Raw genomic sequence first — 27,694 nt, forward strand, 5'->3', positions numbered from 1 at the left:
AGTGCTGAGGAATGGCCTACTGCCTTCCAAGATGTCCATGTAGCCAGCACTGAGCAAGAGTCCCATCTGCACCAGGAGCTGGTCCTAAGGGGTTGGCTGTGAGCCATGGGAGATTCTCTCCCAGGGGCCACCTTGAAGACAGGAGGAGTTCTGCAGGGTTGAGCGCTGCCCTGAGCCTACCTGGCTGATCAGGAATTCCCTGCCTGGCCCTCAGGCTCTTGCTCCAGGTGTGAGAACACTGCTCTCATTGCTCAGCTTTTTACCTTCTGGGATGTAAAGGATGATGTCCTTCCCAATGCTGGTGGGGGATAGGAGTCCTCCTTCTCCCCGAGGCAGAATTGTCTTCTGTAGGGAAGTTCCCAGGAAGGTTCAACAGACTATGTTTAAAAAGATAAATGTTCACTGCTTGAAGTTTACCCAGACAAAGCCACAGCCCACAGGCCTGGTTTCTCATTCACCTCTCTCCTGCCTATACTTTAAGGAAGTGGTTGAGGATCTGGCCCAGGACATACTCTCCAAGCTTCCCAGTGACTTTGACCTGGAGGTGATCATGAAGTTGTACCCTGTGGTCTATGAGGAATCCATGAATACTGTCCTAAGGCAGGAGCTCATCAGATTCAACAGGTGGGCTGATAGTCTTACTTGGATCCTGGAAGTTGGAGTGTGAGGGGTTGGATCTAATGGGCAGTAACTGAGACGGATGCTAGATAAGGGGTTGTTATGATCCTCTGCCCCACCCATAGGGAAGGCTGTAAATACGGGCATCCCAGCACATGTTGGCCCAGGGTTAAATCATTCCTTCTATTCATTCTTTCCCATTCATTCACATGATATGTGTAAAGTCAGGTAAAAACCAATAAACTAGCACCAAGCACAGGCTAACCGTAAAAGTAATCATTAGAGCCACTTTTATTGAGCTCTTTCTTGGTGCCAGATATTGTTTCAAGCACTGTGCATGAGTTGCATTCAAACCACACAATAGCCTTTTGAAATATGTACAGTTAGTAATCTCTCTAGAGTCACCCTAAGACTGTGGAAGGCAAAAAATTCTTAGATGACATTCTTCCAGTTCCCTGGTCCTTCAGAGTCCGGGCTGTCCCTAAAACTGAGCAATGACCAATGAGGCAAGATAGAGACAAGGAGAATCTGGAGCAGCAAGAACCTTGGACTTAGAGGCAGAGGTGATCACTTTCCTTATGTGGCTTAAATGACTTCTGTGAACCCTTTCAATTTTGACTATTTAGAAGTCAAATCAAGGTGATCCCACTGGGCTCTGTGCTGTAGTAACTGGAAGAGAGGTGAGGGGGGACTAGAATAGAAGGCCAGAGACCTTTAGCCCCATGGCCAGCCCGTATCAGCTCTTCTCTACCTCTGTGGTAGAGGCAATGGGATGAACTTCTCTCCATCCCTTTCCCTGTTTACCCTGATTTCATGTATTGCCTAAGTGCATGGGCCCTGGAATCAGACAACCTGGGTTCAACTCAGTCCTGCCACTAAATGACTATGTGACCTTGAGCAAGTTACTTATTCCTTCTGGGTTTGTTTCCTCATCTCTAGAGTCAATAGGCAGTTGGCCTCTGGGGAACCAAGCAAAGTATGGGGGGAAAGTAAAAGGAGACCTGGAGTCAGTGAACATAGGTAGAATGAGACCACTGGAGAGCCAGGCTAAGCTAGCTTCTTTGTTCTTGCAGGCTGACCAAAGTGGTTCGCAGAAGCCTCATTGATCTTGGCCGAGCCATCAAAGGGCAGGTTCTGATGTCCTCAGAGCTGGAGGATGTCTTCAGTAGCATGCTTGTGGGTAAAGTGCCAGCCATGTGGATGGCCAAGTCCTACCCATCGCTGAAGCCCCTGGGGGGCTATGTGGCTGACCTGTTGGCCCGCCTGGCCTTCTTCCAGGTACCAGGGAGTCAGGGTAACTGGGTACCTGGCATGCTTATTCAGGTGAAGAGGACAATCTGAAATGACAGATTAGAGGCAAAGGGAGTAGGGCAGGCAGCCATGCAGCCTCCTGGATTGAGTACCTACTGGAAACAGTCTTCCGAGAGTTAGGGGAAGGAAGAAAACTTTTTAAAGTCCTTGAAAAGATTATAGCCTATGAAGGCAGGAGTAGGAACTAGAATAAATATCATGAACTGGTGGTTTGTGGGTCAGATTTGGCTAATAGATATATTTGGTTAGGCTGCCTGGTAATTTTTAAATTTTTGAGCTAGCATGTAAACATTGGATTATTACACATAAAAATCCAGGGGCCGGCCAGTGGCACAGCGGTTAGGTGTGCACGTTCTGCTTTGGTGGCCCGGGGTTTGTCACTTCAGATCCCGGGTGCAGACATGGCATCGCTTGGCACGCCATGCTGTCGTAGGTGTCCCACATATAAAGTGGAGGAAGATGGGCATAGATGTTGGCTCAGGGCCGGTCTTCCTCAGCAGAAAGAGGAGGATTGGCAGCAGTTGGCTCAGGGCTAATCTTCCTCAAGAAAAAAAAAAAAATCCAGATGTTTGCCATGGGAAAAAAGGAATACCTGAAACAATGGGCCTGCATTCCTGCATGGCACCTATTGCTGGAGATGAATGGCTGTTGCTCAGTTTAGACAAGGCATGTATTTTCTACTGCTATAGTTTCCACCACTCTCTATTGTATCCCTGACACCAGCTTGTACCTGGGCTTTTCTTAAAGTAGAAATATATTTCTTTATACCTTCATTACAAAAGGGGGACAATATAAGCTAAACCAAGAAGGCTGCCTGATTCAAGAAAACTGAGAAAAAGTGTATTTCTTAATGGGACTTATTTATATTACCTGCCTTTGAACTAGCTTTGATGTGTTGTTGATTTTGAATTTTTATTTCCATGACTCTCCAGGATTGGGTTGACAATGGGCCCCCCGTGGTCTTTTGGATCTCTGGATTCTACTTCACACAGTCTTTTTTGACTGGTGTCTCTCAGAATTATGCCCGGAAATACACCATCCCCATTGACCACATCGGATTTGAGTTTGAGGTAGGAGTGCTTTGGGTTAGGCTGGCTCAAGGGGCCCGCCAGAAAAAGCAATGTTGCCCATTTCCTTATGAGTCCAAACATTTGGATGTGTTAAGGCTCAAATGCTTCTGAAGATGGCACAAATGAAGTATTTTGCATGACTTAAAGCAGCTCCAGGGCCCGGCCCCAGGGCCCAGTGGTCGGGTTCATGTGCTCCACTTCGGTAGTCCGGGGTTTTGCCAGTTCGGATCCTGGGCATGGACATGACACTGCTCATCAGGCCATGCTGAGGCGGCATCCCACATGCCACAACCAGGAGGACCCACAACTGAAAATATGCAACTATGGAAAAAAGAAAAAGAAAATCTTGAAAAAAAAAAAAGTAGCTCCAAAGTTATTCCTGACAGAATCAGAAGATTCTCAAGGCTTTGTGTATATAAAAGGGAATATAATCATTTTCTTACCAGAGGAAAACTCTGCCACCATCATACCAAGAAAACTGGAAGCATCCTCCCATGCTGTCTATTCAACTTGGTGGACTCTTCATTTGGAAGAATGTTAATGCTCTTGGGTAGTCTTTTGCTTGGAGTAAAGTCAAAGGAATGGCCAATAGTCAAGTATCACCCTGTCCATATATGAAGAGAAAGGAGTAAGATGGACTGTTATAGAGCATTGTAAAATTTTAAATTCTATGAAAAGATCCTTTGAGATCATCTAGTCCAGAGGTCACAAACTGCTTGCCCTAGGTCTTAATTTAGTTTATGAATGAACTTAACTTGATGGGGCTTTGAAGACAATGTTAAGCCAAAATTAATGCTATAAGAAACAAAATAACTGGGGTAAGCATTGGAAAAAAGAAAACCATATTTTTTTATGTTGAAATGATTATATACCTACAATCCCAAGAGACTCTAAAAACATACCTATCAGAATAAATAGAAGAATTCGTAAGGTGACTGAATACTGGTCAAATATACAAAAGTCAATAGCCTTTTCCTATTCTAGCAGTAAGTACTTAGAAGTAGAAATGAGAAAAACTTTCCATTCACAGTAACAAAAAGATTAGAATTTGAATGATTTCAAATGGAACTTGTGCTCTCTGGTTCACCATAATCCCCACCCCCCACTCCCTATTCTCCTACATCTAGACCATTTTCTGCCCCTACCTGATGGAATTTGAGTTTACCACCTCTGAATCTAAACAGTGGTGTGCTGGAGCTGGCTCATAACAACTCAACAGAGCCAGTTGGAGCTGGTTGTTAAATATTGATAGCCTGAAATTGACCGTGATGAGAATCTTTACACTACAGAAATTGACAAAAACTACAAATCAAGGGTTTACTTTTCCCCCCAGAGAACTGTTTTACCAACATGCATCTGACTCTAACCCCACTCTATAGATCCAGGTCCAGAAAAGGGAAGGTTATGCAAGGTCACTAAGGTAGTTACAGTTAATGTGGCCTCCTGACTACTACTTTAGTGCATTCTCTATGCCCACATATATAGGGGCAGCATGCTGACTAGGCCCACATATGACCTGTAGGAAGATTATCACAGAAGCCCCAGTGCCCTGGGAGATGCATCCCAGGAAAGGCAGACATTGCAGCCAGATTGCACTTTTCTGGCTGCCCCATTTAGGAAAATGGCAGGTAATGGAATTCACAGCTTTCTCTCTTCCAGGTAACCACACAAGAAACAGTCATGGAGAGTAACCCAGAAGATGGGGCCTACATAAAAGGACTCTTCTTAGAAGGTGCCCGTTGGGACAGGAAAACGATGCAAATTGGGGAGTCTCTCCCCAAAATCCTCTATGACCCATTACCCATTATTTGGCTGAAACCTGGGGAAAGTGCCATGTTTCTGCATCAGAATATTTATGTGTGTCCAGTCTACAAAACAAGTGCCCGGAGAGGCACCCTCTCCACCACAGGCCACTCCACCAACTATGTCCTCTCCATTGAACTCCCGACAGCCAGGCCCCAGAAGCACTGGATAAACCGAGGTGTAGCCTCACTATGCCAGCTGGATAACTGATGGCATCTGACTCAACACAGAAAATAAAAGACATTTCATTCTCAGCTATAACCTAGCTTTCTTGTCTTGAGAGTTTCATGGTATGATGATGATGATGACAGTTCTATTAATAGAACACTTGCTATAAGCCAGGTATTTCAGAGCATCCCTATAAAATAGGTTATTATTATTATCTTCATTTTATCAGAGAAGTTAAGTAATCCCCAAATCAGATAGCTACTAAAATAGAAGAGCCTGGATTTGAACACAGGCAGTGGGACTCTTCAGCCTAGACCTTTGGCCATTTGTCTAAGCTCCCCTGCAGTTATTCTTTTCCTATTATTTTGCTGTAACTGTCACTGAATTTTTATTGCTTCTTTCCTACTCTCTCCACATGGGTTAACATCAGGCCATCTCACAGGTTGAAAGAGGTTTGGGTCACTTATATTTTTTAAGGCTCTTGATATATTTAAAATGTGCTTCTCACAACAATCTTATAAGGTAGGTATTATCATTATCTCCATTTTAGAGATGTAGAAACAGAGGCTTAGAAAAGTAACTAGCCCAGAGTCCCACAGCTAGTCAGTGGTAGAACTGGGACCCCAAAGCTTTTCTTCTAGCCTACACAGATGGGCTGAAATTGCAGGAAGAAAGGAGATGTGAGAGAACCAACATGTGTTGGACGCCTACCGTGACCAGGGGTTGTGCCCACACCTTTAGATATCTTGCTTGTTCCTATGTGATGGGTATGCTTGTCTCTCCCTCTGGAGGTTCAGGGAGATTAAGTAACCTGCCTAAGAGCACCCAGCTCTTTCACATTACAGAGCTAGTTTTGAGCTGAAGTCTGTCTGGCTCTAGAACCCATGCATTTTTCACTGCCACATGCTACCTCCCTGCCAAGGACTTGGCTATGTTGTGATGTAGAATCTTAGAAGAGACATGTAGCTCCAACAACCATGTCCGAGAAATTTCTAGTTTATCACTGTTTTTCCCCAGGGCCAGCTTATAGAGAATCTCGCGGAGATAAAAATCAAATTCTTGATGTACTACTTCGCAACAGACTCTCTCATGTAGCTCTTTGGCTCTGTGTAGCTTCTTTCAGGGCATTCCATTGGTCAGTTCATAGTTGAGCAAAGACATAAGGCTGTTTGAGAGTCTTAATGCATCTGGCCTGGCTTCTCTGCCTCTTCACTAGAAGAAATGTCCTGACTTGGGGTCTTTGATTTTTCCTGAATGCAGGAAGCTTCTGAGAACCAAACAAACATATTCCAGAAACCCTGTTTCTTCATGGGAACGTGTAGCCAATCGAATTCGGATTGAGGACTCTGAATTCTGAAATCAGCAAATCATCTAAGTGATCCTAGAGATTAAGTGCAAAAGGGGAGTTCTCCAAATCTTGCCAGGGGGCAATAAAGAGGTAGGAGGAGTCAGTCTCCTTCAACTCAAAGTAGGTAGCTTAATAGCTACTTTTTCAAAAAAAACCCAACTTTTTCCAATGGAGGAAAGAAAATCAGAATGGATAGATAGCTGAAAATGCCATATCATTCTCAAAAGGATTGTTAGTCATGTGAGATGGAAAGATGGTCAGGATCCCAAATCCCTGAGTCTTGGACTGGTTAGGTAAGTCACATTGCAAGCTGTAAGGCAGTGAGGGAGTTGCTAAGAGAACAATTGATTTTTAATGTTATCTAACTCCAGCTTCAGCAACCAAAAGCTGAGGGAGGCAGGGACTGACCGTTTCATTCCTCAGGGGTCAAGGGACAGAATGTTTCTGTGTGATGGATTAAATTTTTATAATTTAAAAATTTGAGGTCATTTTCTGTTGGGGCCAATGTGGTAATTAAAGTCTCCCCCTGGGAAAGAGCAGTATGTTCTTCAGAAATCCTGGTGAGTTAGGGGCTGGAGTCCTGGGGCAGAGATGGCCAGCGATCAGCTTGGTGAGAAGCTGCAGGCCCTCCCTATAAATAGCTCAGCAGATGACATCAGACAAACTTTGTCACCAAGCTAGTCCTTGCTCTTTAAAAATCTAGCCGTTGAGTAAATAGTTATAGTTTTCAGTCCTTGTCAGCATTGGAAGAAAATTTCATTGGAAGAGGGGATATAGGGAAGATAGATTCTGCCTTTGAAAGTCCAAAGATGAAGATCTTATAGTCTTGGAGAGACAATGAAGAAAAAAAAAACCTATTATGAACAAACATAGGTTACATGGAAGGTTTGGTAGGAAACTGACAGTTCTGTTTTTGTGTATTTGCATATGCATCTTTGCAAAGGAGGCTAGGCATATAAAATTCACATTTAGGTAAGATTCCTGCCACACACAAGAGACTAGCTAGCAATTAGATGGACTTCCAACTTGGAGGAGGCTGGGTGAGAAGGTTTCTTCTACACTCAACAGAGTGAGACAAAAATTGTACAGTCAAAATCACTTCGAGTTATTTAGAAAGGGACCACGATCGAGACAGGCAAGCCATGTCTCACTCAGTCCAGCACAGCCAGTTTTTCTTCCAATGCAAGAACAGATCACTGTTTCTTTGGTTGACCACCAGATGAAGTAGTTGGCTTGGGTTCACAGGCCCTATGTTGCATGAGAAATACTTAAACATTAGAACCACCTCCAGGCAGGGAGATGCTTCCACAATGAGACCAGATGGAAGGAAAGTGACTGATGGAACAGCAGCTTCCTGTCTCACAATTCAAACTAGGTTGGAGTATGTGCTCACTGAATGGCCAACACACCTGCCAGCATATTTAAATTTCTCTGCCTCTCTTTACCAAAGACCTATAGCTGCAATTGTGTTAAATATGCATATGCTATTACCCCACTAACACAATATTATATTTGTTTTTCATGTCATTGCCAAACCCTGCAATACTTACCCTGAGCATGAAAAAGTGTGCTCCTGCTCACAGGAGCAGGTTTTGAGATTGAAATACAATGCTTATCTAGAATGAGAAGATCTGTACAACAAGGGAATCCTACATCTATGTATGGGCAGGAAGTCATCAACTACTGCTTCTGAGGGTCACAAGACCATTTTGGAAAAGAATACAGAGACCAAAATTGATAGAGACTTGTTTTTATTGGTGATGCCCATCCTCTTTGGAGCTAACAGGGAATGATACTGATGTACAAATGACTTGCTGTTGGTATCTCCTCTGACTCCGCACACACAGTGGTGTAAATCTTTCATGTTTTGATCGCTCCTTGTTCCATTTCTCTTTAGACATAATTTGAAAGCCAGCTTGGCCCTTGTACTTTCTAATTATGTTAAGGTAAAATACTCATAATGAATGCAGTATGAGTTTCAAGTGAGCCTTTCAGATCATAAGTGCATCCTAAGTAAGCAGAGGGATTAAGATAAAGTAAACATATGCATGTAAACAAAGACACGCGCTTGTGTGTGTGTGTATATCGGGGGCAGGGACAGAGCTCATATAAAATTAAATAATCATGGTTTATGTAGAAATTGGAAGGGTCAAAAAACAACAAAACACAGGGAAAAAAGCCCACTTTAAGTAAATCTGTAATGTGAAAAAAACTTAAAAATATTCTGAGAGTGGTATATAGTTTTATAGTAGTCATGAGAACATCCAGCGACTGGCTAATTTCTTTGTATCAGCTGGCATGTCTGGCGAATGGCATTCCCATGAAAAGCTTTGTCATCCTTCAGTCTTCCTCCCACAGGCTTTATCTTGTTTCCAAATGATGCTTCAGCGAGGATGTAAGGTCCATGACCCCTAGCGTTAGTGTTGTCCACTCAGGCAGCAAGACCCTGACAAACTGTAGGGACGTGTGAGCACACATCATGAAATGAGTACCAATATTTTGGACGATATGATATTTGGGAAGATATTTGAATTTTTATCCCAATCAAGAAGAAGGGTTTTGTTCATCTGGTTTACATTCAAGAACTAGTGGCTCATCCTTCGGAGAAACAAACTTTTTTCTGGGTTAGGAAACCTCATCATGAGACTGGAGATAGACTGGTTTGGAAAGCTTCCTCAATTTTTCCTGGCTTCGAAGTCCCCGGCCTCGTAGTGGGATAAGGCCCATTGGAGGCAGATGAATCTGAATAAGAATAATGATAATATTAAGAATTATAATCATTGCAGCAGCTTATATTCAGTGAGGATTTACTAAGTACCATGCTCTCTGCTAAGCACTAAATCTACACTGACTCATTAATCCTCATAATCCCCACATACATTAATCTTCACAATAATCTCATAAGAAAGTATTCCAGTATTTATAGATGAGAAAATAGAAACTCGGAAATTAAATAACTTGCTCAAGATTATACATTAAATGGTAGAGCCAGGATTTGAATCCAGATGTGTCTGATTCCAGAGCTTGTGCTCTTTGCCATATTGCCTGCACGGAGGAAAAAATGACCAGAGACCACACAGTGAGATGAGAATCCAAAGAAGGTGAGAAAAAAAGCGTGTGTACAAAGATATTCTGTGCGCAGTGGAAAACTGGGACCAACCTAAATGCCTACTGAAAGGGTGCTGGTTAAGTTATGGCCCATTCTTATAATAGGATACAAGGCAACCATTTAAAAGATGGAGCAGAGATGTCCAGAAGAGATGAAGTAAAATAAGTAGGCAACAAACAGTAGGCCCAGGGTCCTATGTACTTTAAGAAAACGTATGTACATGAGTATAGGAAAAAAGACTAACGGATATATTACCAAACTATTAGGCTGAGCCAATACAATATAAAATTGCTGTTTCTGTAGGTCAAAAGTAGAATACTGGCAATTTCATATGGTCCAATGTAATAGTATCACTCCCACAGGGTGAGAATTTTTGGCAATTTTCACCTTCTACCTTATGCATTCCTTTAATATTTGAACTTTATTCTTTTATTAACAACAAACCTATCTTTTATGACAAAAATATATTTCCATAAAAAAGGTGAAAGCCAAAAGAGAAAGCGATATAAATGTGAGCTGGCTTTCCCTTCCATATGTGGGAAAGTTGTACAAGTAGGAGAAATCAGACATTTATTGACATTTTAGTTTGTTGTGATGGGTTGGTGGCATGCAAGGACAGTTTATTTCCAACACGCCTCCTTCAGTAGCTCTAGACTTCTTGGCAAACATTAGCCTTCGTACACATTCTTGGAAATAATGGGGTTGATGAGGATCATATCACATGTTAACTGGAGTCACACTTACTGGCCTTGGGTAAGGAATCTGGTAATGCAGTCCAATTTCAATCCTGGCTGTGCATTCATCTATACACTGCTTAATCAGATCTGTGTCCGTGAGCTATTAAAAGAGGAAAACAAGTGAGGCTATTAGCATCTTTCTAATGCTACATAAAGTATAGATGTACATTTTCTTAAACTTTTTCAGTTCATAGCCAGTCATTTAAATATTGATAACTTGAAAAATCAAAAGCAATTTAATATAAAGTTTACTGTGGATTAATTTAAAAATTATTGAAATAAGTAATAGAAGCACATGGTAAAAATAATTCAGATAATTCGAAAGGACAGAATATAAAAACGAACTCTCCCTCTTGCCCCTGTCTCCCAGTTTCCCTTCTCAGAGACATTATTGGCAGTTTCCTGTTTGTCCTTCCAGGGACGTTCTATGCATATATAAGCATATATGTACATAGTTTTTTTTTCTTACACAAATGATAGTTCATTGTTCTGAATCTTGCTTTTTCTTTTTCTACTAACAACTTGAAGCTCCTTCTATATTACACATATAGAGCTGCCCCATTGTTTTTAACAGCTGCACAAAATTCCAACATAAGGCTGTGTTATAATTTAGTCAATCTTCTACTGAAGGACATTTAGGTTATTTCCAATCTTTTGCCATTATAAACAATTCTATTATAGATTCCTCTAAAAATTTATCTAAAAGATACATTCCTAAAGAGAAAACTGCTGGATCACAAAGTATATGTTCATGCATTTTTCTTTTCTTTTTTTGCTGGGAAAGATTCGCCATGAGCTAGCATCCATTGCCAATCTTCCTCTTTTTGTATGTAAGCCACTGCCACAGCATGGCCACTGACAGATGAGTGGTGTAGGTCCATGCCTGGGAACTGAACCCAGGCCACTGAAGTGGAGTGCGCTGAACTTAACCACTAGGCCACTGGGGCTGGCCCTGTTCATGCATTTTTAATTCTCAGATATTCCGTCTAGATTCAAATTACCTTCTAGGAGATTGTACCAATTTACATCCCCATGAATAAAATCTAAATTACATTTTCACCAACACTGAATGAGAAGTGCTTCTCCATTGTCTAGAAACCCCCTGAGTAAGATATTAGGGAATAATCCACCTCTTATTTTGAGCTGTAAACTTTCTTGCTCATTATTAGTGAAAGGAAGAAATGACTTTTGAAATTCCATAATAGTCAAATTGTGGTAGTCCAGTTTCAAGTAAAGGAATGAAAAGTTCATTCTGAAAAACAGAAAGCCAGGTAGGAGAAGGGAAGAAATGCTTTCATTCTGAGGACGGGAAATGAGTCAACATGTGGCTCTGTTAAGGGTTTGCAAGTGGGCCTCAGAGCAGAGCTGGGATTGCATCAGCCCCAGATGACACCCACAGTGATGTCTGGGCCGGCATGGCTTGGAAATTCTAAGGCACTCCTGTCCTATGGTACCTCTTGAGGCAGAGAAGAGTTCCAGGAAGTGTAGTGCACAGAATCACAGCTGAGTCCCTTGGGGCAGAGGCTCTGCTTTCTGACCTCTGCGCTTCTCAGAAGCTGTTGTTGTAATGTCCACCTTGAAAACAGATTTTATGTTCCCATTTGCCCAACAGGATTCAGAGCAGCTCACGAGATACCTTTGGATTATTATTAAGCTCTTACAGAAAGTGAGGATACGAGAAACTACTATGTCCTCGTGAGGAATTGGGGAGAAAGAAGCCCCTGATAAAGATATGGTTGGGGGCTGAGGCCTCCTAGGGCTCCAGCTGCCCCTCTGACCAAGTTTGGGTTAGAGTTTTCCAAATTCATTCAGATATTACCTGTGTGGTTTTGCCATATTATGTACCATCTATACTAATATTGAAGTTTTTCTGTAAACATACTCTCTCCTAATCATAGTATTTGTGAAATTGTCTGATGTTCTATTTTCTTTAATCTCACTCACGTACCATCACTGGCACATACACCTCCCTCTGGCTCACACCACATTGGGTCAATTCAAGCAGAGGCAAAGGAAAGATTGATTATCGCCATAACTAAAATCCCAAAGGGTCTTGAGCAGTCCTCAGGTGAGTGACGCTGCAAAGGTTTACTGGGCACATACTACTATGATATCCCAAGCACCAGGCTGGACATTGTGAGGCCATGGTCCCTGCCTTCACCTATCAAGCTTATTACCTGGGCAGAACAACAACTCTGACACAGGAAGCTATAGAAGAGGCACACTAGTATATAATCAACAAAGGCAATGACTGCTGCAGACTTCTATACAGGAATTTAGAATAGGGGCCACGTGGGGTGGGGTGAGGGCAGAGAAATTGAGGAAGACTTCCTGGAGAAGGTCAATTGAATCAAAGTATTTGTGGGGCTGGCCTGGTGGAGCAGGGGTTAAGTTCGCACATTCCGCTTCTCAGTGGCCCGGGGTTCACTGGTTCGGATCCTGAGTGTGGACATGGCACTGCTTGGGAAAAACCATGCTGTGGTAGGCATCCCACATACAAAGTACAGGAAGACTGGCAGGGCCAGTCTTCCTCAGCAAAAAGAGGAGGGTTGGCAGTAGTTAGCTCAGGGCTAATCATCCTCAAATAAATAAATAAATAAGAATAAATAAACCAAGTATTTGTAAATGCTCATTAATTTAGTGACAACCACAAGGCAGGGTCCATGGTATATAGGAGAAAAGTACAAGATATTGTCTGTGTGCTCAAAGAACTCGCAATCTGGTTGGGAAGACTACACCAACATAAATGAAGCAAACAAGAAGAAAAAGAGAATATGACTAACTACTTAGGAGTAGGTGGAGGTCAGTGGTCTCCAAAGTTTTTGATCGTCTACTCTTTTCAATAAAAATTTCTGAGCCCACAGCTCAGATATATGTATTTATATCGATTTATAAATGAAGTATTAAGTTCATTAAATGTACAAATAAGTTCATTATAAATATACACAAAATGGCTATTTTTAAAGAATGCGATAAAAATAAATAGAAACAGCAGTTGCAATCTTTATTTACATTCCTCAGAAGACTGTTTCACTCTGCCGGGGCACACATGGTCTACACGAGGAGCAGTTCAAGTTTGGAGAAGCTGGAGGAGGGTCATAAGGGCAGAGAGAAGCTTCACAAGCACGCTGGCCTTATACAGCATAGGGCTCCAGGGCTTCCAGGAAGGGAAAGGGGCTGTAGAGTAGGAGGGTTTCTTTTGTAGCACTGATCCCAATTGTAATTTTACATTTCTTTCCATCTAACTCTGAAACACCTCTGAGGGACCATGTCTCAGTTTTGCTCATTTTATATCCCCACCGTCTAGTCTGGTGTTTGGCACATGGTGGGCACTCAAATATTTGTTGAAGGAAAGAATGAGAGCAAAGGATTGCAGAGGGGTGACAGGAGCCATGATAGAAGTGTGCAAGCTGGGAAGGGGAGGTGTTCTTGTGGAAAGATCAGTTCTGCTTTGGATCATTATGCTTGTTGTGTGGGCCTTCAGCTGGCTCATGAGAGGCCGAGGCTGAGTATCCAGATATGGAAGCTGGAACCATAAGGTGGGTGCATGCTCCTCAGGCCTCAGGGCAGAGGGCTGACCTTCAGCAGACCCCTACAGCTGGCAGGAGGGTGTGTGGAGAAAAAAGGGCCACAAAGGAGACAGAGACAGGGGTCAGAGAAGGAAAAGTAAAGAGAGTAGATTGTCAGGAAGTTTCATGAGGGGAACAACGACAGCACTGAATCCGTGAGGTTAATGAGAAGGAGGTAAAAATGAAAAGTCAGGAGCTGAAAGCCTCTTTCCATGCTTGGTGCCAGGCAGTCTTCCTAAGGAGCTAAGAGATAATGCTTTATGGTTTGTTGGGATGGGTCAAAATCAAGCCTTTTAGAAATGGCTTTTAGCTGCCTGGGGTCTGGGTGTGCTGTTTCATTAAAGTAGCTAATGGAGGCACTATTTTACTCAATTCTGTGGTCCCAAAGGGCAAACTCAGTCTGCTGGCCAAAGAGGCTTGAGTTCAAAGCTAAATTATGAAGGGAACCCTGTGTCTTAATCCTAGTCTCTTCCCTCTGAATGGTTTATAACTTAGAAGCTTTGAATAGCTTATGAAGTGAAAAAGAAAACTTAACTGCACAGCTCCTGTGGGAGTGGTCGGCAACAGGCCCAGGGCGTAAGGAACTGCTCCTCCCCTGAAAATTCTCATTGGCCTGACTTGTGTCACCTGGGTCATGGGGTCTTCTGAGGACGCTGAGCCACTTACCAGTTGGACCAAGACCTGAAACAAGTGAAGAGAGAAACCAGGCTGGGCTCTGCTTCCCACTGGTTGGGCAAGCTAGCTAGGCTGCGCCTTTGGCCCCTTCTTGCTCCACACTCTGTCACTGTGACTTGTGCTGCTCAGTCCTCTCAATGTTAGGACAGGAACGAAGTGAACAAACACCACAAGAAATTGTTCTCCTCCTTGCAATCTCCAAGTGGGGCCTACTTACATTTTTGTTTTTCTGGAACAGCATTCTGGCTTCATTTACTATGTACTGTTTTTCTTTAATGGTGTCTTCCATCTGCCCTGATGCCGCCTGCCATTTCCTTGCAAGCCTGAAAATTCTGCGGTAGAGGCCAAGAACTTCTTGTCGTGTTGCTGTTGTCATCTTCAGACCCACCAAAATAGAAGAGGGAAAATTTGCATAAAAATTCAATTTGACAGTAGGCAGCTAGGCAGATGTACATTTTTTTAATCAAGCTCTTTAATTAGTCTAGAAATAATTGCTCTTTCTCAACAGATCTGGTTGGTAGCACTGCCAGAACAGCGCTGTAGGAATACCAGCTCTCTCTCAGCTGGCCTTGTACACCATCCTACAGTTGCGGGTTGCTCAACCACACCATTTGTGATGACAGCCATTTTTACAAACATGGTAAAACCAAAATTCACATTTACTATTCTTTAAACTGGCAAATTCTTTACCAGAATATCCTAGGAATGATGCTTTTAGTGTGTATTCTGGTAAAATTATATCACTAACCTGAGTGCCTAGGAGAAGGCACATTTAGGATAACTGAATTTTCCACTTAAGTCGGAACTTGAATTTAATGCAGGGGTTGCAAACTCAAGGGCCTCCAGGGCCTGACAGGTAACAAAGTAAAGGAACCTGGTGGGTGGGGATAGTGGCCAACTGGAGAGGAGTGCCCCCTTGAATGGGGACAGTTGCTACTCAGCCCCAGCCAGCTGCTGCCATGTAGAAACAAGGGCCTAGGAAGGCCAGATTCCCTGATAGTTTAACAATAGGTAGCAATCCAGATTTTTAAAATATGAAATCTCAAAAAAGATACATTTATTATTTTTGAAAATATGAATCCCATGAAGGCAAAACAAAATGAGTCTGCAGGCTCAATTCCACCCAGAGATCTGTAACTTTGTTGAAAATATTTCTCAAAATTCTTCGTCTACTTCTTGTCCACATAAGAACCGTACTATAATGGAAAGTCTTTCTGATGACTGAAGATCTTGTGGCCCCTCTGGGTTTTTACTCTAAAACATCAGTTTTAATTTCAGAGGACTTAGCTAAATGAGAATTGACCCAAGTATATTCCCTAAAGCTAACTGTATTTTTAAAAATTAAATCCCTGTCATCTTTAAGTTATTTTTATTATGAAATATTTCAGATATACAAAAAGACACAGAGAATAATATAACTAACAGCCATATATTCACAATGGACCTTAAAGAATAAATATATATATAGTTGAAACTCCCACTGTACCCCTTCCAAATCAAATTCCCCTTCATCTCTCCTAGAAACCGCTATCCTGAATTTTTTATCTTTCTCACACATATCTTTACACTTAACATTGTATAGTATTGCTTTGCAAGCTTAAAATTTTTATATATATAAAAGGTATTATGTCCTTCTGCAATTTGCTTTTTTGCTCATATCTGTAATCTTCACCCATGCCGTTACATTTAGCTCTAGTTCATACATTCTCAGTACCGCAATTCTGCCCACTGTATGATGACATCCCAACATACTTGTCTCTCCTCCTGTTGATGGACATTAGGTGTTTCCTTTCTTTTCTACTTATGCAAAAACTTTACCCTACTTCTTTACTATTTACTTCTACATTTAAAAGAAATTCAGAGAAGACACAAAAAAATGTCCCACTACTGGAGGATTCTGATTAGTCCAATTTAGGAGAATGAATTCTGTACTGCCTGTAACAAAAGGGTAGGCTGGGAAGACAAGGAGAACAGATTGGCGAGTGACTAGCAGGGCCAGGCACTGGGACACCTCATTATGAGTCCTGGACTTCCCTCAAACAGGCTCATCAGGATCGGGAAGTAGGCTGCTCACTGCCTTTTGGGAACACAACCCATTCCCAGCCCAAGCAGGAGGGGTCATATATGGAAATGGTATGCTTTAGGGTGGTCCTGAGCTTATGAGAATTTGGGCATCTAAAGAATGCAGATGAAAGCTGGAAGAGGTGTGTTTATCTAGAAATTCTAAGCACCTGCAAGGAATTCATCTAACAAAGAATTTTTCTTTGGAATACGATTGCCCCGCCTACTTATCCTGACCCTGCTGACCTTTCTTGAGTAATGAGGAACAAACTAAGGCCTGACCATTTGAGGAAAAGCTTGAAAGCACTACTTCACCCAATTCAAAAGCTAAAAGGCCTAAAGTTATATTCAACACCAATTCTGACGTTCATGATGCTTAAAAGGAATTCATAAAAGCCAAAAGAGAACATCATGCTTTGTGGCTAATCGTAAAAGATGATGACATTTTTCCTGGTAGGGAAACAGGTTTCTGCGTTTCTGGCTCTCCCTAAAACTCCATGGTTTCATACGAAAATATGTGAGTCAGTTCCTGTGAGGGGCAGAGAGTCTGTAACTAACTTCTATTAATGATTGCTTCACTTCCCTGTCATTAACAGACAAAACTTCCTTGACTGCATGACACTTAAGGAGAAAAGTGGAGGTCTGGCATATTAAAACAGCAGCAACCTTCTCAAAAGTCTGACTTTAATCAGTTTCCTTCTACTCTCTAAGAACCACAACTTCAAACTGTGACTGATCATATGCCATAATCTGATACACAAGCCCTGCAATGAGGTTACTCGAGGTAACAAGCAGAACTAACAATTGATATTTAATAGGACTATTTTCAAAGCATGTCAATTAATGTTTAAATGTTTTGAAAACTAATTGTGAAAGGGAGATGAGTGCTGTCTCTCTCGCCAATATCAGGTGACCCAGAAAACCTAAATCCTAAAGATTTCCAGAGAGAAGGGTCTAAAGCTGTATTCCCCATTGTGCGGTATTAACAAGTCTGGCCAACCACTTCCTTCCAAGTCTTGAGAGAAAAGGCAGGTAAAGAAAAATGCTTCTTTTGTTCTTTTCTTACTGGACTTCTTTTAGTTCTCTGAGGGAATCACGTTCTTTCTTACCCTAGGGGTACATAACCATCTGCTACCTCTTTCTAGTAGGCTCTGCCCTGACCCCCTCCTATTTCCCTGACCAACCCCTACTCATCCTTCAGGTCCCATTGAAAACATGGATGTCTCAGGAAATCCCCTCCCCCTCCCCTAACCATGGGCCTCAGATCAGGTCTCTCTGCTGAACCTTCCCACGGCTCCTTGTATTTCTTCTTTGTAGCACTTATCACTCAGGAAATAGTTTGTTAATGTCTGTCTTCTTCCAATAGAATCTAACCTTTATGAGCACAGTAACCACATCCATCTTATTTACCACTGAATTCACAGCACCTAGCAAGGTGCAGAATCGGAATTTTGTTTGCTAAATAAATGAAAATATCTCTGCTACAGAAAGCTTGTGATTCTAGAAACAAAATCAGTAATATAAAAAAAATTTTTTTTAGAGCTCTTTTCCTTTTGGTTTGTATTTTTGGCTTTGTCCCTAGAAAAAATATTTTTCTCTTTGTTCCTAGACAAGGTGCCTTTTCCATAAGAGTTTTCTTTCCTATGGATTTAATGCCTTGAAACCAACATTTATTCCCCTAAAACTATCAATGATCTCTCACTACTGATGCAAGTCCGAGGCAGTTCTTTTTCTTTTTCACTAGTAGTATGGGTTGACCTGAAGCAATGGGGTCTGTTGGGATCTTCCCACAGGAGACATCAGGAATATTAAACTGTTTAGAGGACCACAATCAAACTGCAGTCTCACTAGCCATGAAGTCTATTCTTTTTCTTCCTTTTCTTTTTTTTTTTGTGAGGAAGATTGGCCCTGAGCTAACATCTGTTGCCAATATTCCTCTTTTTGCTTGAGGAATATTGTTGCTGAGCTAACGTCTGTGCCAATCCTCCTCTATTTTATGTGGGATGCCGCCACAGCATGGCTTGATGAGTGGTGCTAAGTTCATGCCCGGGACCCAAACCTGTTAACCCTGTGCCGCCGAAGTGGAATGCAGGAACCTAACTACTACACTACCCTGCCAGCCCCCTGAAGTCTATTCTCATAGAATTTTTACAATTAAAGTTTTATAGTTTTCATTCTGAGACTGACATTTCTTCAAACTCTGCTTCATATTACCTCCTTAACGCCAAAAGCCCAGAATGAGGAAAGATAAGAGATACAAATTGTGCCTGGAAGGAGATGTGACTGGAAACTGGCCTCTTTTTTTTAATTGTACCCCACATATAAACACAGTGCTGAGATAAAATGAGTTACCAAGCACCTCCATGTGCAGCCTGGGCCACCAAGAAAAGGCTGACCAGTGCTGGTGCCAGTACCTTTTGGCCTCTGGTCACGGTCAGAAGTCTCCCCTACAGCAGGTGTCCCAAAAATTGACTTGGGAGGTGACTTTTTATGTACAATACCAATATGTACTTTCTTAGCTATGATTCTTTGGACGTGTATTAGAAGAGCCCATCAAATCCATGATGGAAAGTGACTTCAATTTTGTAGTGATACAGAGCTTCCTTTAAATAAATGATTTACACAATTTTTAAAGCTTGTTTAAAATATAGGTAAGTGAGAGTAAAAATTGTGATGTGGAGTCTGAAAAACAGAAGCTTGGAAGCAGCACCCTGCTGGGTCACGCCTCCGTGTTTATCCTGGCGGGGCCTTCCACTTCGAATGCCTCTTTTCTGCTAGCCACCCGAGCCCACCTAGGAGATACCTATTTCCTCCCCAGCTTGTCTGGAGCTCCTTTCTCTCGGCTTCTATCACAGCCAGCTGTTGCTCCTTTGCAATTTCAGTGTGTCTTCTTCTCAGAGTCTCTGGATTCCTGGAGGGCAGGGACTGTGTTTTGCTCATTAGAGTAATAATAACAACAACTATGGTTGCTGTGCACTTACTCTGTGCAGAGGCTTCGCCAGGTGCTTTACATATATCAACTTCCATAACCATCACAACAATCCTGTAAGATAGACACCACCATCATCCCGTTTTACAAAGGAGGAACCTGATGCAATGAGAGGTTAAGTAACTTGTGCAAGGTCACACAGCTAGTAGAAGGTAGGGTCAGGATTCAAACCCAGATAGTTTGAAATCAGAGGCCAAACTTGTAATCACTAAATAGGCTGCTCAATCTCAGTAAATGTGGTTGAATGGCTGTTGATTGCTTTAACGAGCTTAGCTAATTGTGACAAAGGGAACTAAACAATTCTATTCCCTTACAAAGAGAGAAAGACCATGTTTTTGCACCTCCAGATGAATTACAATAATCTTTTTATAAGGTTTCCCATTTACCTTCTGCCTCTGCCCCTCCTCTGCAACTGCCCTTCTTCAATAATTATGTTACCCACTAGCACCTTTAAAGGAGGCTGTGCACTTGGCTAGGCTGCTCTGCTCTTCTGATCCCTGCAGCAACCCTGCCCCCGACACTCCAAAGGGAGCTCACATCACAGAAGGGACAGCAGGGCTCCGTTACAGTGCTACCACCCTAGGGGCCTCAGTTCTCCCTCCCAAGCGCACAAGCATCCATCCATTCCACATTCATTCAGGGCCCGCCACATGCAGTTCCAGGGATACTGATAAACAAGCTGCCATGGTCCCTGCTCTCCTAATAGCTTAGAGTCTAGCGGCAGAGGCAGATGATATACCAAAAAAACCAAATGATTTCTGACAGTGATATGTGCTTTCAAGGGATGAAACAGTAATATGATACGAATAAGCAGAGGTGGAGGTTAATTTATTTTGAGTAGTCAGTGACATTTGAGCTGAGTCCTGAACAGTGTGAAGGAGCCAATTAATGGGAAGAGTTAAGGGGAATGTGGTGCAGAAAGAGGAACAGCAGGAACAAAGGCTATGAGATGGGAACCAACTTCAATGTTAATGCAGGGAAAGCCTACGGGGTGAGGCCTCAGGTGGGCAGAATCCAGCACAGGCTGAGAGGCTAGGCCCTAGAAAGGCATTTGGTTTATAATCCAATCACAAAAGGAAGACATCAGCAAGTTTTAATTAAGTTGGAGTATCATGGTCTGATTTACATCTTTTAAAATGTGCTGGATTTCAAACCATATCCTAAGCACTTAGGACTCTACCAATCTTGCAGATGGTGAAAAGAGTCTTGCCTAATGCCACCTAATTGACAGGAGAGTTGGGATTACGAGTCAAAAAAGCTGGATGATTATTTCCCTAACCATAAGCTTTTCCCTGTTTTTATTTTGGAGTCGGTATTGAGGACTCATAATGGGCAGTGATCAATCTTCTAAAAAAAAAAAAGCACCAGCCACTCACCCTCCCACTTGCTGTTGAGCGCACAAGTGAAAGGTCTGGGTAGGCTCCAAGAACCCACTCTATACAGCACATCTAGGCCCTTGGCATGTCTAGATCTATTTTACAGGAGGCCTATGGGAAGACTTGCTAGCACCAGGGGCTTCATCCACTTCACCCTTTTCCCAACCTTTGGAACAATTTCCCCCACCTTTGGAAACAGCATACAGGATGAACACTTAGGAGTTTAAGAGCAGAAATGAAAATTCCCTTTCCCCAGATGAAATTTATAGAAGTATGACTCTGGTCTCAGGAATGTCAAAATTCCAAATGTTGGACTCTCATGAGGCTTTCCTCTCTACTGAAGAAGTGCTGCAGTATAAACAAGGGACAGAAAAGGCAAGGGGAATTAACGGACTTTCAGGCCCCAGGTGGAAGGAAAGACTCTTTCCATTCTTTCAAGATCTGCCCCTAAGTGGAATTCTTTTTTTCTCTCATTATAACCAATAACGTAACGTAGTCAATTTTTCTCCCAACTACTTTTAGTTTACTTTTTTTTGGTGCGGGGTTTAAGGGGGGGAGAGGGTGGAGATTGTGAAACTCACACAAGCAAAATCATTGTCTTATGTGTTCACTGTGCACCAGTAGGGGCCTGTCCCATGTCCTGCTGCCCTATCTCCTTAGATCTGAGTTTTGCCAAATGAAGGCCGCAACTCACACAATCAAAATATTCTTTCTTTGCTTAGTTGTTGATTCTCATCCTTTGGCTTCCATCACTTTTCACAGGGTACCTTCTTCTTTACACTGAGACTGGGTCAGCATCCCTGCTATGTGTACCCTGGGGACCTCTAGCATACCCCTATCATAATGTCCATCTTTCATCCTACTCTCCTGTAATTTTCTGCTTGACTTACCTTTCTTCCTCCACTGTGTGTGTTTTGGTAGGGGAGTGGCGGGGAAAAGAAGGTTGGGACTATGTCTCATTCATTACACTCCTAGACCTGGCACATAATTGGAGCTTGAAATATATTTATTGGAATAATAGATTCACGCACACAGAATAGTCACCAGTAATGCCCATTCTCATCCTGAGCCATAAGCAGTGGCACTTGGACCAAGTTTCCCTGAAGACCCTAGAGCATTTTAAAATACTAATTAACCCTCACAATGATGTTTTCAAGAGTAGCACTGTGGGTATCAGGATAAAGAACTGAGGACTCAGTGTTATTTGGGGAGGAGGCCTTATCAGTTCCACACAGGGCAGTATAAGCTACACAGCTATAATGTAACCCTCATTCTTAAGTTCTTTTAAGACCAGTTAGGGTTTGTCCACTGGAACAAAATGATTTACTATGCTTCCATGAAGCTTAGAACCATGAGAAAAATGCAGTTCTGATACTTTTTTCTTGAAAGACAATCATTTTGGGGAATAAGGTCCATTGCACCCAAATGATCACGGGTCAAAACCAACCCCCAAAATTGTAATTTAAAGCTTTTATCATTTGGAAAACCTTTATGTAACGGAAATGCTCTCATAATGCCAAGGCAAACAGATTTTCTTGCCCCAACAGCAGAATAGAGAATAACTGTCTTGGTTTTAGGCATTCTGAGTTTTTCCACATATGTAAGGAACAGGAGATTTAATACAAACAATCAACTAATGGGCTCTGGAGTGGTCAAACCTGGGTTTGAATCCAGACTTCACCACATTGGGCAAATTCTTAATCTTCCTGAGCCTCAGTTTCTTAAAATGTAAAATGAGGTAACATTAGAACCTTCTGCAAAGGTTGAAAGGATAATTCATGAGATAATCCATGTAAATCATTTAGCATTGGGAATTAGCAAAGGCAAACCTTACCTCAATAGGAGGGAATAAAGGAGGAACAATAGGCCTCTTTTATGCTAAGCTTTGTCCGCAGAGGAGGGAAAAGAAATTTGTTGCCTGTTGGCAAATTTATTGCTTTGTGGTAGTAATGGATTTTCCTAAAGCTGTTTCCCTCCGATCGTTAATAATCACTGTACAGCAGAGGGCTATTGTTCTTCAGGATGAGTAAATAACCCTGTTGGAGGCACTGCTTATCTCCAGACCACAGCGCGTACTTCTTACTGGAAACACAATGCAGGTGCCAACACCAAAGGCATGACCAGGCTTCTCTTCCTATTTTTCTTCCTTTATCTCTTACTTCTTGCTTATCTTTTGGAGCACTTTTCTCCTAGATCTCTTATACTCCCTACTTTCTGGTGTACATCCATATCCTATACAGTATCATCCTTACCCAAATCAAATAACCTTTAAGCTAAACCGTGACCCAACACCTCTCTCCTCTATTCTTCCTCCCCTCCATGAATACACACACACACCCCCCCCCCCCCCCCCCCCCCCCCATGGACTTGTTTCCTGTTCTAGATTCAGTTTTTGGTTACTAGAATCCAAAAAAGGAAGTGTAATGCCACACACGGTTTTGCAAATCTCAGGATATGCTTGTGCAGAGTACTTAATCATACCACAGCTATTCTCTGAAACAGCATTTTTTTACATAGAAAGTGACAATATGGTGTGTCAGAGATAGAGGGCAGGGAGGGGAAGGTAGATGGTATTTTTATTTTACTTAAAAGAAATTAGGTTAGGCCCTGTAGTATGGGAAATCTTCAGAACACAGGGAAAACCCAAAATATTGGTGTCTGAAAGACTTCTAAACTATCTCAAACAAGATCATATGAGGCAAGAACACTCATTCTAAATATAACAGCACAAGAGCACATTCATGATTATACTAGTCAGGGGAACTCCAATCGGCTACTGTAACTAAGAGATATATAGCTATTTTTGGAAACCAAGTTTTGGTCCCTCAGTTCAAAAGAAATAGAAGTATCTGTCTCCTTATCAGTATATTTGAAAAGACAAGACAAGGTAAGGGTCAATCAGAGGTGGTGAGAACCAGTTACGGGAATAGGAGGTGGTGTTAGAGGTGTGTGTGTGTGTGTGTGTGTTTTCAACCCTTGATAGGAACTAGGGAAGTTAGATAACACAAAACACTTAAATTTAAATTAATATTTAAATCCTTCCTTCGTGATAACTTCCTAAGGAACTGAATTAGGAAACTGATAAAAGGGCTGTAGTTATAACATTAGATATAGGTGCTTTCTAGCACCTGACCCTTGATCAAACCATCTGATAAATAACCTCGCTCTGCACAGGAGTCCCCGCCTTCATGACAGTTTCGAAGTACCCTCCAACTATCAAACAGCTATCAAACAGGAAAGTTCTCTCATCTGCAGAGGCCCTGGAACTCCTTACTAGACAAAACTCCTTGAGAGTAGGAGCAGTGATTGTCCATCTTTACACACGTGCAATGATTAGCACACAGAGTACCTTCAAATTCCTCCTGTCCAGCACTGACCAATAGAATGTTCTTCCATGATGGAAATATTCTATATCTGTGCTGTCCAACAGCGTAGCCACTGGCCATATCTACTGGGCACTTGAAACATGGTTAGTGCATCTGAGGAACTGTATTTAAAATTTTTATTGTATTAAATTTAAATAGCTGCATGAAGCTAGTGGCTACAGATGGACAGCATAGCTCTAGACCAAGAACTGCAAATCAAATGACCACAGGGGCCAGGCAGGTAGTGGAAGGGAGAGACAAACTTGAGCATTGAGCTACATACAAAGGGGGAAGTAGCTCATTTGCTCCAGTTGACTGTTGCTGTGTAGGAACCTCAGGCTGGTGTTGCCAGATTGTCTCATTTTCAAATGAAGCTGAAAATCTGGATTTTGATGTCCAATTTTTAAATGTTGGCAAGTAAATTTAAAAAATAATTTAAATCACTTTGTGGGCTGAACAATATGTTTGCAGGCAATATGTGTCTTACCAGTTTGAAATCTCTAATCTAGGCTAATCCCCCCCCCCCCCCCCCCAGCTCAAAGAAAAAGGCCTTATCCAAGGCCACTCTGCTGGTCAGTAGCAGATCCAAGATTCAAACCCAGGCCTTCTGATTCGTCTTCTGATGCCCTTTCTAGATTTTATGAGATTGACCATATGTCAATTGTGGTGGCAGTGGTAACAGTAGCAGGGACAAAAGTCCCTTTATCAGAAGATGTTGAAGTCCAGGACTGATACCTTATGAACACAGTGTTCCTACCTAGCTATAACCACGTGTTGGGCCCTATGGGCAAGGCTCTGTACTAGGAGCCAGTAGGACACAAAGAAGAAATAGTCCATGGGGGAGTCAGACAAATAAACAATTAACCAGCCAAGTCAGGCTTGCTATAATGGACACAAATCACCGGCGGCACAGAAGTCCTAAAGCACTGACAACTAGGAGAGGGAGGGCGGGAAGAGATTTGAGCCAGGCTTTAGAGGAAAGTAGAAGCTGGCTATTGGGAGGATGAGTCTCACTAATTATGAGGGTGGGTCCCATTATTACAGGATATTAAGGGGGCCTCCTTTTATCTTCGAGGCCTTGCCTGTGTCCCTTTGGCTCGTTTCTCCTTCTCTGCGTAATCCCTACATTTAAAGAGCCCCAAGGAGTTCAGCGGCCTTTCTCTTTATCTACACCCTTTTCTTAGGTGACCTAGGAATAAACCCCTACGTTTATTCTATCTGATTATGACTTTTCCCCTAACTCGAATATTTAACTTCTCAACATCTTCACCTGGATGGTTAATAGACTTATCAAACCTAATATGTTCAAAAGAGAACTTATGATACTCTCTTCTAACCTGTTTTCCCTTAGGAGTGCTCATTGGTTCCTTCCTCTCCCATACACTTCACATACAATTCGGCAGCCAGTCCTGCAAGCTCTACTTTCAAAATACATTCTGAATTGAATTCTCTCCATTTCCACCAAGACTGCAACACTACCAGCACCTCTCTCTTGGCCTAAAGTAACAGCCTCCTAACAGGTTTGACTACTTCTTCCCCTCTCTATCCAGCAACCATGAGTGATTTCTTAAAAAATGTAAACCAGATCAGGTCACTCCCTTTCTTAAAACCCTCTGGTAACCTAATAGCCAAACCCTTACCTTGGTCTAAAAGTCTCGACTTGATCAGGCCCCGCCACTTCATCACAGACCACTCTGGCCCTTGTTCTTTCTGCTCCAAGCCATCTGGCCTTCTCGCGTTTCCTTCCTCTTAACCCTTCCCGTTGAATCTTTTCTCCACCTAGAAAGCTCATTCCTCAACTTCCCCCTTTTCTCGGATCTCCGCAAAACCTGGCCTCCTCCGAACAGCCTTACCTGATTTAGAGTGGCCCTCCCCCCATCTTCTAGGACATCACCCGGTATGACTGTCTTTGGGGGCATTTCTCACTTGCTGATATCTTCCTTACTGATTTACTTTTTAACTTTCTCCTGGACTCGAATAAAAAGTCACGAAGCAAGGCACCCTTCTATGGACTGAGGAAATTAACAAGCTGGTGCTCACTGTCCTAAAAAGTCTCCGAATCCTGTATGGGGCTTCGTTTGGGTCAGCCTTCGCCAGCAAGACGCCTCTAGCCCCCAGCATTGCCCCTCTTAATCTCTCATATACATTCGGGGATCCAAAGGATTCAGAAAACTCTCAGATGGACCCCAAACTGGCATCTCAGCGCCCCCAAACTAGGCCTCCCCTTCTTGGCCCTCGGGCCGCTTCCCTCGGCAGGTTCCCGAGGCCAATGGCGATGACACTGAGCCGCCCTCGAGAGGCTGGGGTCACACAAGCGCGTCTCCTAGCAACGTTGCACCTCCCCTCCCCCACCCCACCCCTGCCCCTGAGGAGCCAACCCCTTCCCCCAGTCTCCCGCGCCAGGAGTCAGCGTCTCCATCCCCTACACTCACTCTGCGTCAGTCCTGCCTTCCCCACCCACAGAAGTGCCACAGCCCCCAGCGTGCGGGGAGGAGGCGGCACCAGGAGCCCAGCTGAGCCGCAGTCCACCGAGCTCCGGCAGGTCCGGTAGGCCAGGCCAGATCAAACCACCGGGCGAACCTCTGTGGGAGCATAGTCCCGGGTCAGGGGTAGTCTCGAGCCTCCCTCAACTTCAAACTCTAGCCCACCCTCTGCCGTATACTCAACAATGTAGCCCACTTCATCCTTTCCCTATTTTCCCTTTACCCCTTTCGCTATCCTTCCCCCCCCATTCCAGCCAAAAAATGGTCCAGTCCAGCAGCTCCTAGCCCTCCCTCCCGGTCGCTAGGTCTTTGCCCTTACTTGGCGACGGCTTCGTACGTGTTTGCGTACGTCGTGACGCAACATTCCACCCGTTCGCTCCCCACCCCTTTCCTACTCTCCCGCCTGGAGCGGGCGGCCTGCGGGGTTACCGGAAGTGATGATGCAGGAGGCGATGGAGGGGGCGGGGCTTCAGGGCGGCCGCCGCCGGTGGGCCGCAGATGAAGAGGAGGCGGCGGCAGCGGTGGAAGAAGAGGCGGAGGCGGCGGGGGTAGGGAGCCTGGAAACGCGAGCGGGGATGGTAGGTGGTTTGGACCCGCCGGGCCGCCGTCGTTTCCAGAAAGGGTTTGACTGGAGGAACCTCTGGAGCAGCTGTGAGTTTGGGGAGGGGGAGGTTGAGAAAAGGGGGGGCATTGAGAGATGAAGGGGCGGGGGTTGGGTACTTTCGAGAATGGGGGCGGGGTGGAAGGAGAGGAGTGGAAATCAGCGCCTTGTCTGGACTGGTCCCTCTGGAAGAGGAGGCTGCGAGGAGAGCCTGTGGCGTGTCAGCCGCGGAGCTCAGAAAACTTACCCACTGTCCTTGCCTCCCCACCGCCAGCACCCCTCAACCCAGGGCCTGGGGGTCTGGGGGCCGGAGCTGCCCTGGAAGGGGTGCAGTCTCCGGTCCTGTGCCCCGGGTAAGCGCTGTGAGGTAGGAGCCCAAGCGGGAGGTGGTGGGTGAATCTCCAGCTCCCT

At 43.4% G+C, this 27,694-nt stretch overlaps 3 protein-coding genes across 23 annotated transcripts in view; 2 read left to right on the forward strand and 1 right to left on the reverse strand.

Annotated features, from left to right (window-relative positions):
* The window catches only part of DNAH3 (dynein axonemal heavy chain 3), a 167,119-nt gene extending 162,069 nt beyond the window's left edge, over window positions 1–5,050 (forward strand). For 6 of the 9 annotated variants that reach the window (XM_046668395.1, XM_046668396.1, XM_046668397.1 and 3 more), the window contains 4 exons: window positions 482–624; window positions 1,692–1,896; window positions 2,862–2,999; window positions 4,659–5,050. In XM_046668395.1, the coding sequence (XP_046524351.1) occupies window positions 482–624; window positions 1,692–1,896; window positions 2,862–2,999; window positions 4,659–5,012 (840 nt within the window). In that variant the 3' untranslated portion in view covers window positions 5,013–5,050. Of the gene's footprint in view, window positions 1–481; window positions 625–1,691; window positions 1,897–2,861; window positions 3,000–4,658 lie in introns of those variants that run through there. The other 3 variants (XR_006889553.1, XM_046668400.1, XM_046668401.1) reach the window with 3 other exon arrangements.
* A 3,002-nt stretch (window positions 5,051–8,052) lies between these two features.
* On the reverse strand, window positions 8,053–27,664 carry LYRM1 (LYR motif containing 1). Of its 9 annotated transcripts, XM_046665951.1 has the most exons (7): window positions 26,632–26,766; window positions 25,840–25,978; window positions 19,451–19,512; window positions 14,626–14,784; window positions 14,268–14,414; window positions 10,172–10,264; window positions 8,053–9,060 (listed from the first exon to the last, which is right to left on the reverse strand). In XM_046665951.1, exons 4-7 carry the CDS (start codon window positions 14,782–14,784, stop codon window positions 8,944–8,946), a joined length of 516 nt encoding a protein of 171 aa, XP_046521907.1. In that variant the 5' UTR covers window positions 19,451–19,512; window positions 25,840–25,978; window positions 26,632–26,766; the 3' UTR covers window positions 8,053–8,943. The 9 variants fall into 9 exon arrangements, with proteins under 9 accessions (XP_046521907.1, XP_046521908.1, XP_046521906.1 ...); XM_046665952.1 differs by lacking the exons at window positions 19,451–19,512; window positions 25,840–25,978 and adding an exon at window positions 19,273–19,380 and having other exon boundaries at window positions 26,632–26,765; XM_046665950.1 differs by lacking the exon at window positions 25,840–25,978 and having other exon boundaries at window positions 26,632–26,765.
* The window catches only part of DCUN1D3 (defective in cullin neddylation 1 domain containing 3), a 37,921-nt gene continuing 37,401 nt past the window's right edge, over window positions 27,175–27,694 (forward strand). For 4 of the 5 annotated variants that reach the window (XM_046665942.1, XM_046665941.1, XM_046665943.1 and 1 more), the window contains exon 1: window positions 27,175–27,333. The gene's annotated coding sequence lies outside the window, so the exon portion shown is untranslated. The remainder of the gene's footprint in view (window positions 27,334–27,694) is intronic. The other variant, XM_046665945.1, reaches the window with a different exon arrangement.

Source organism: Equus quagga, chromosome 7 (genome assembly GCF_021613505.1).
Source record: "Equus quagga isolate Etosha38 chromosome 7, UCLA_HA_Equagga_1.0, whole genome shotgun sequence".
NCBI lineage: Eukaryota > Metazoa > Chordata > Mammalia > Perissodactyla > Equidae > Equus > Equus quagga.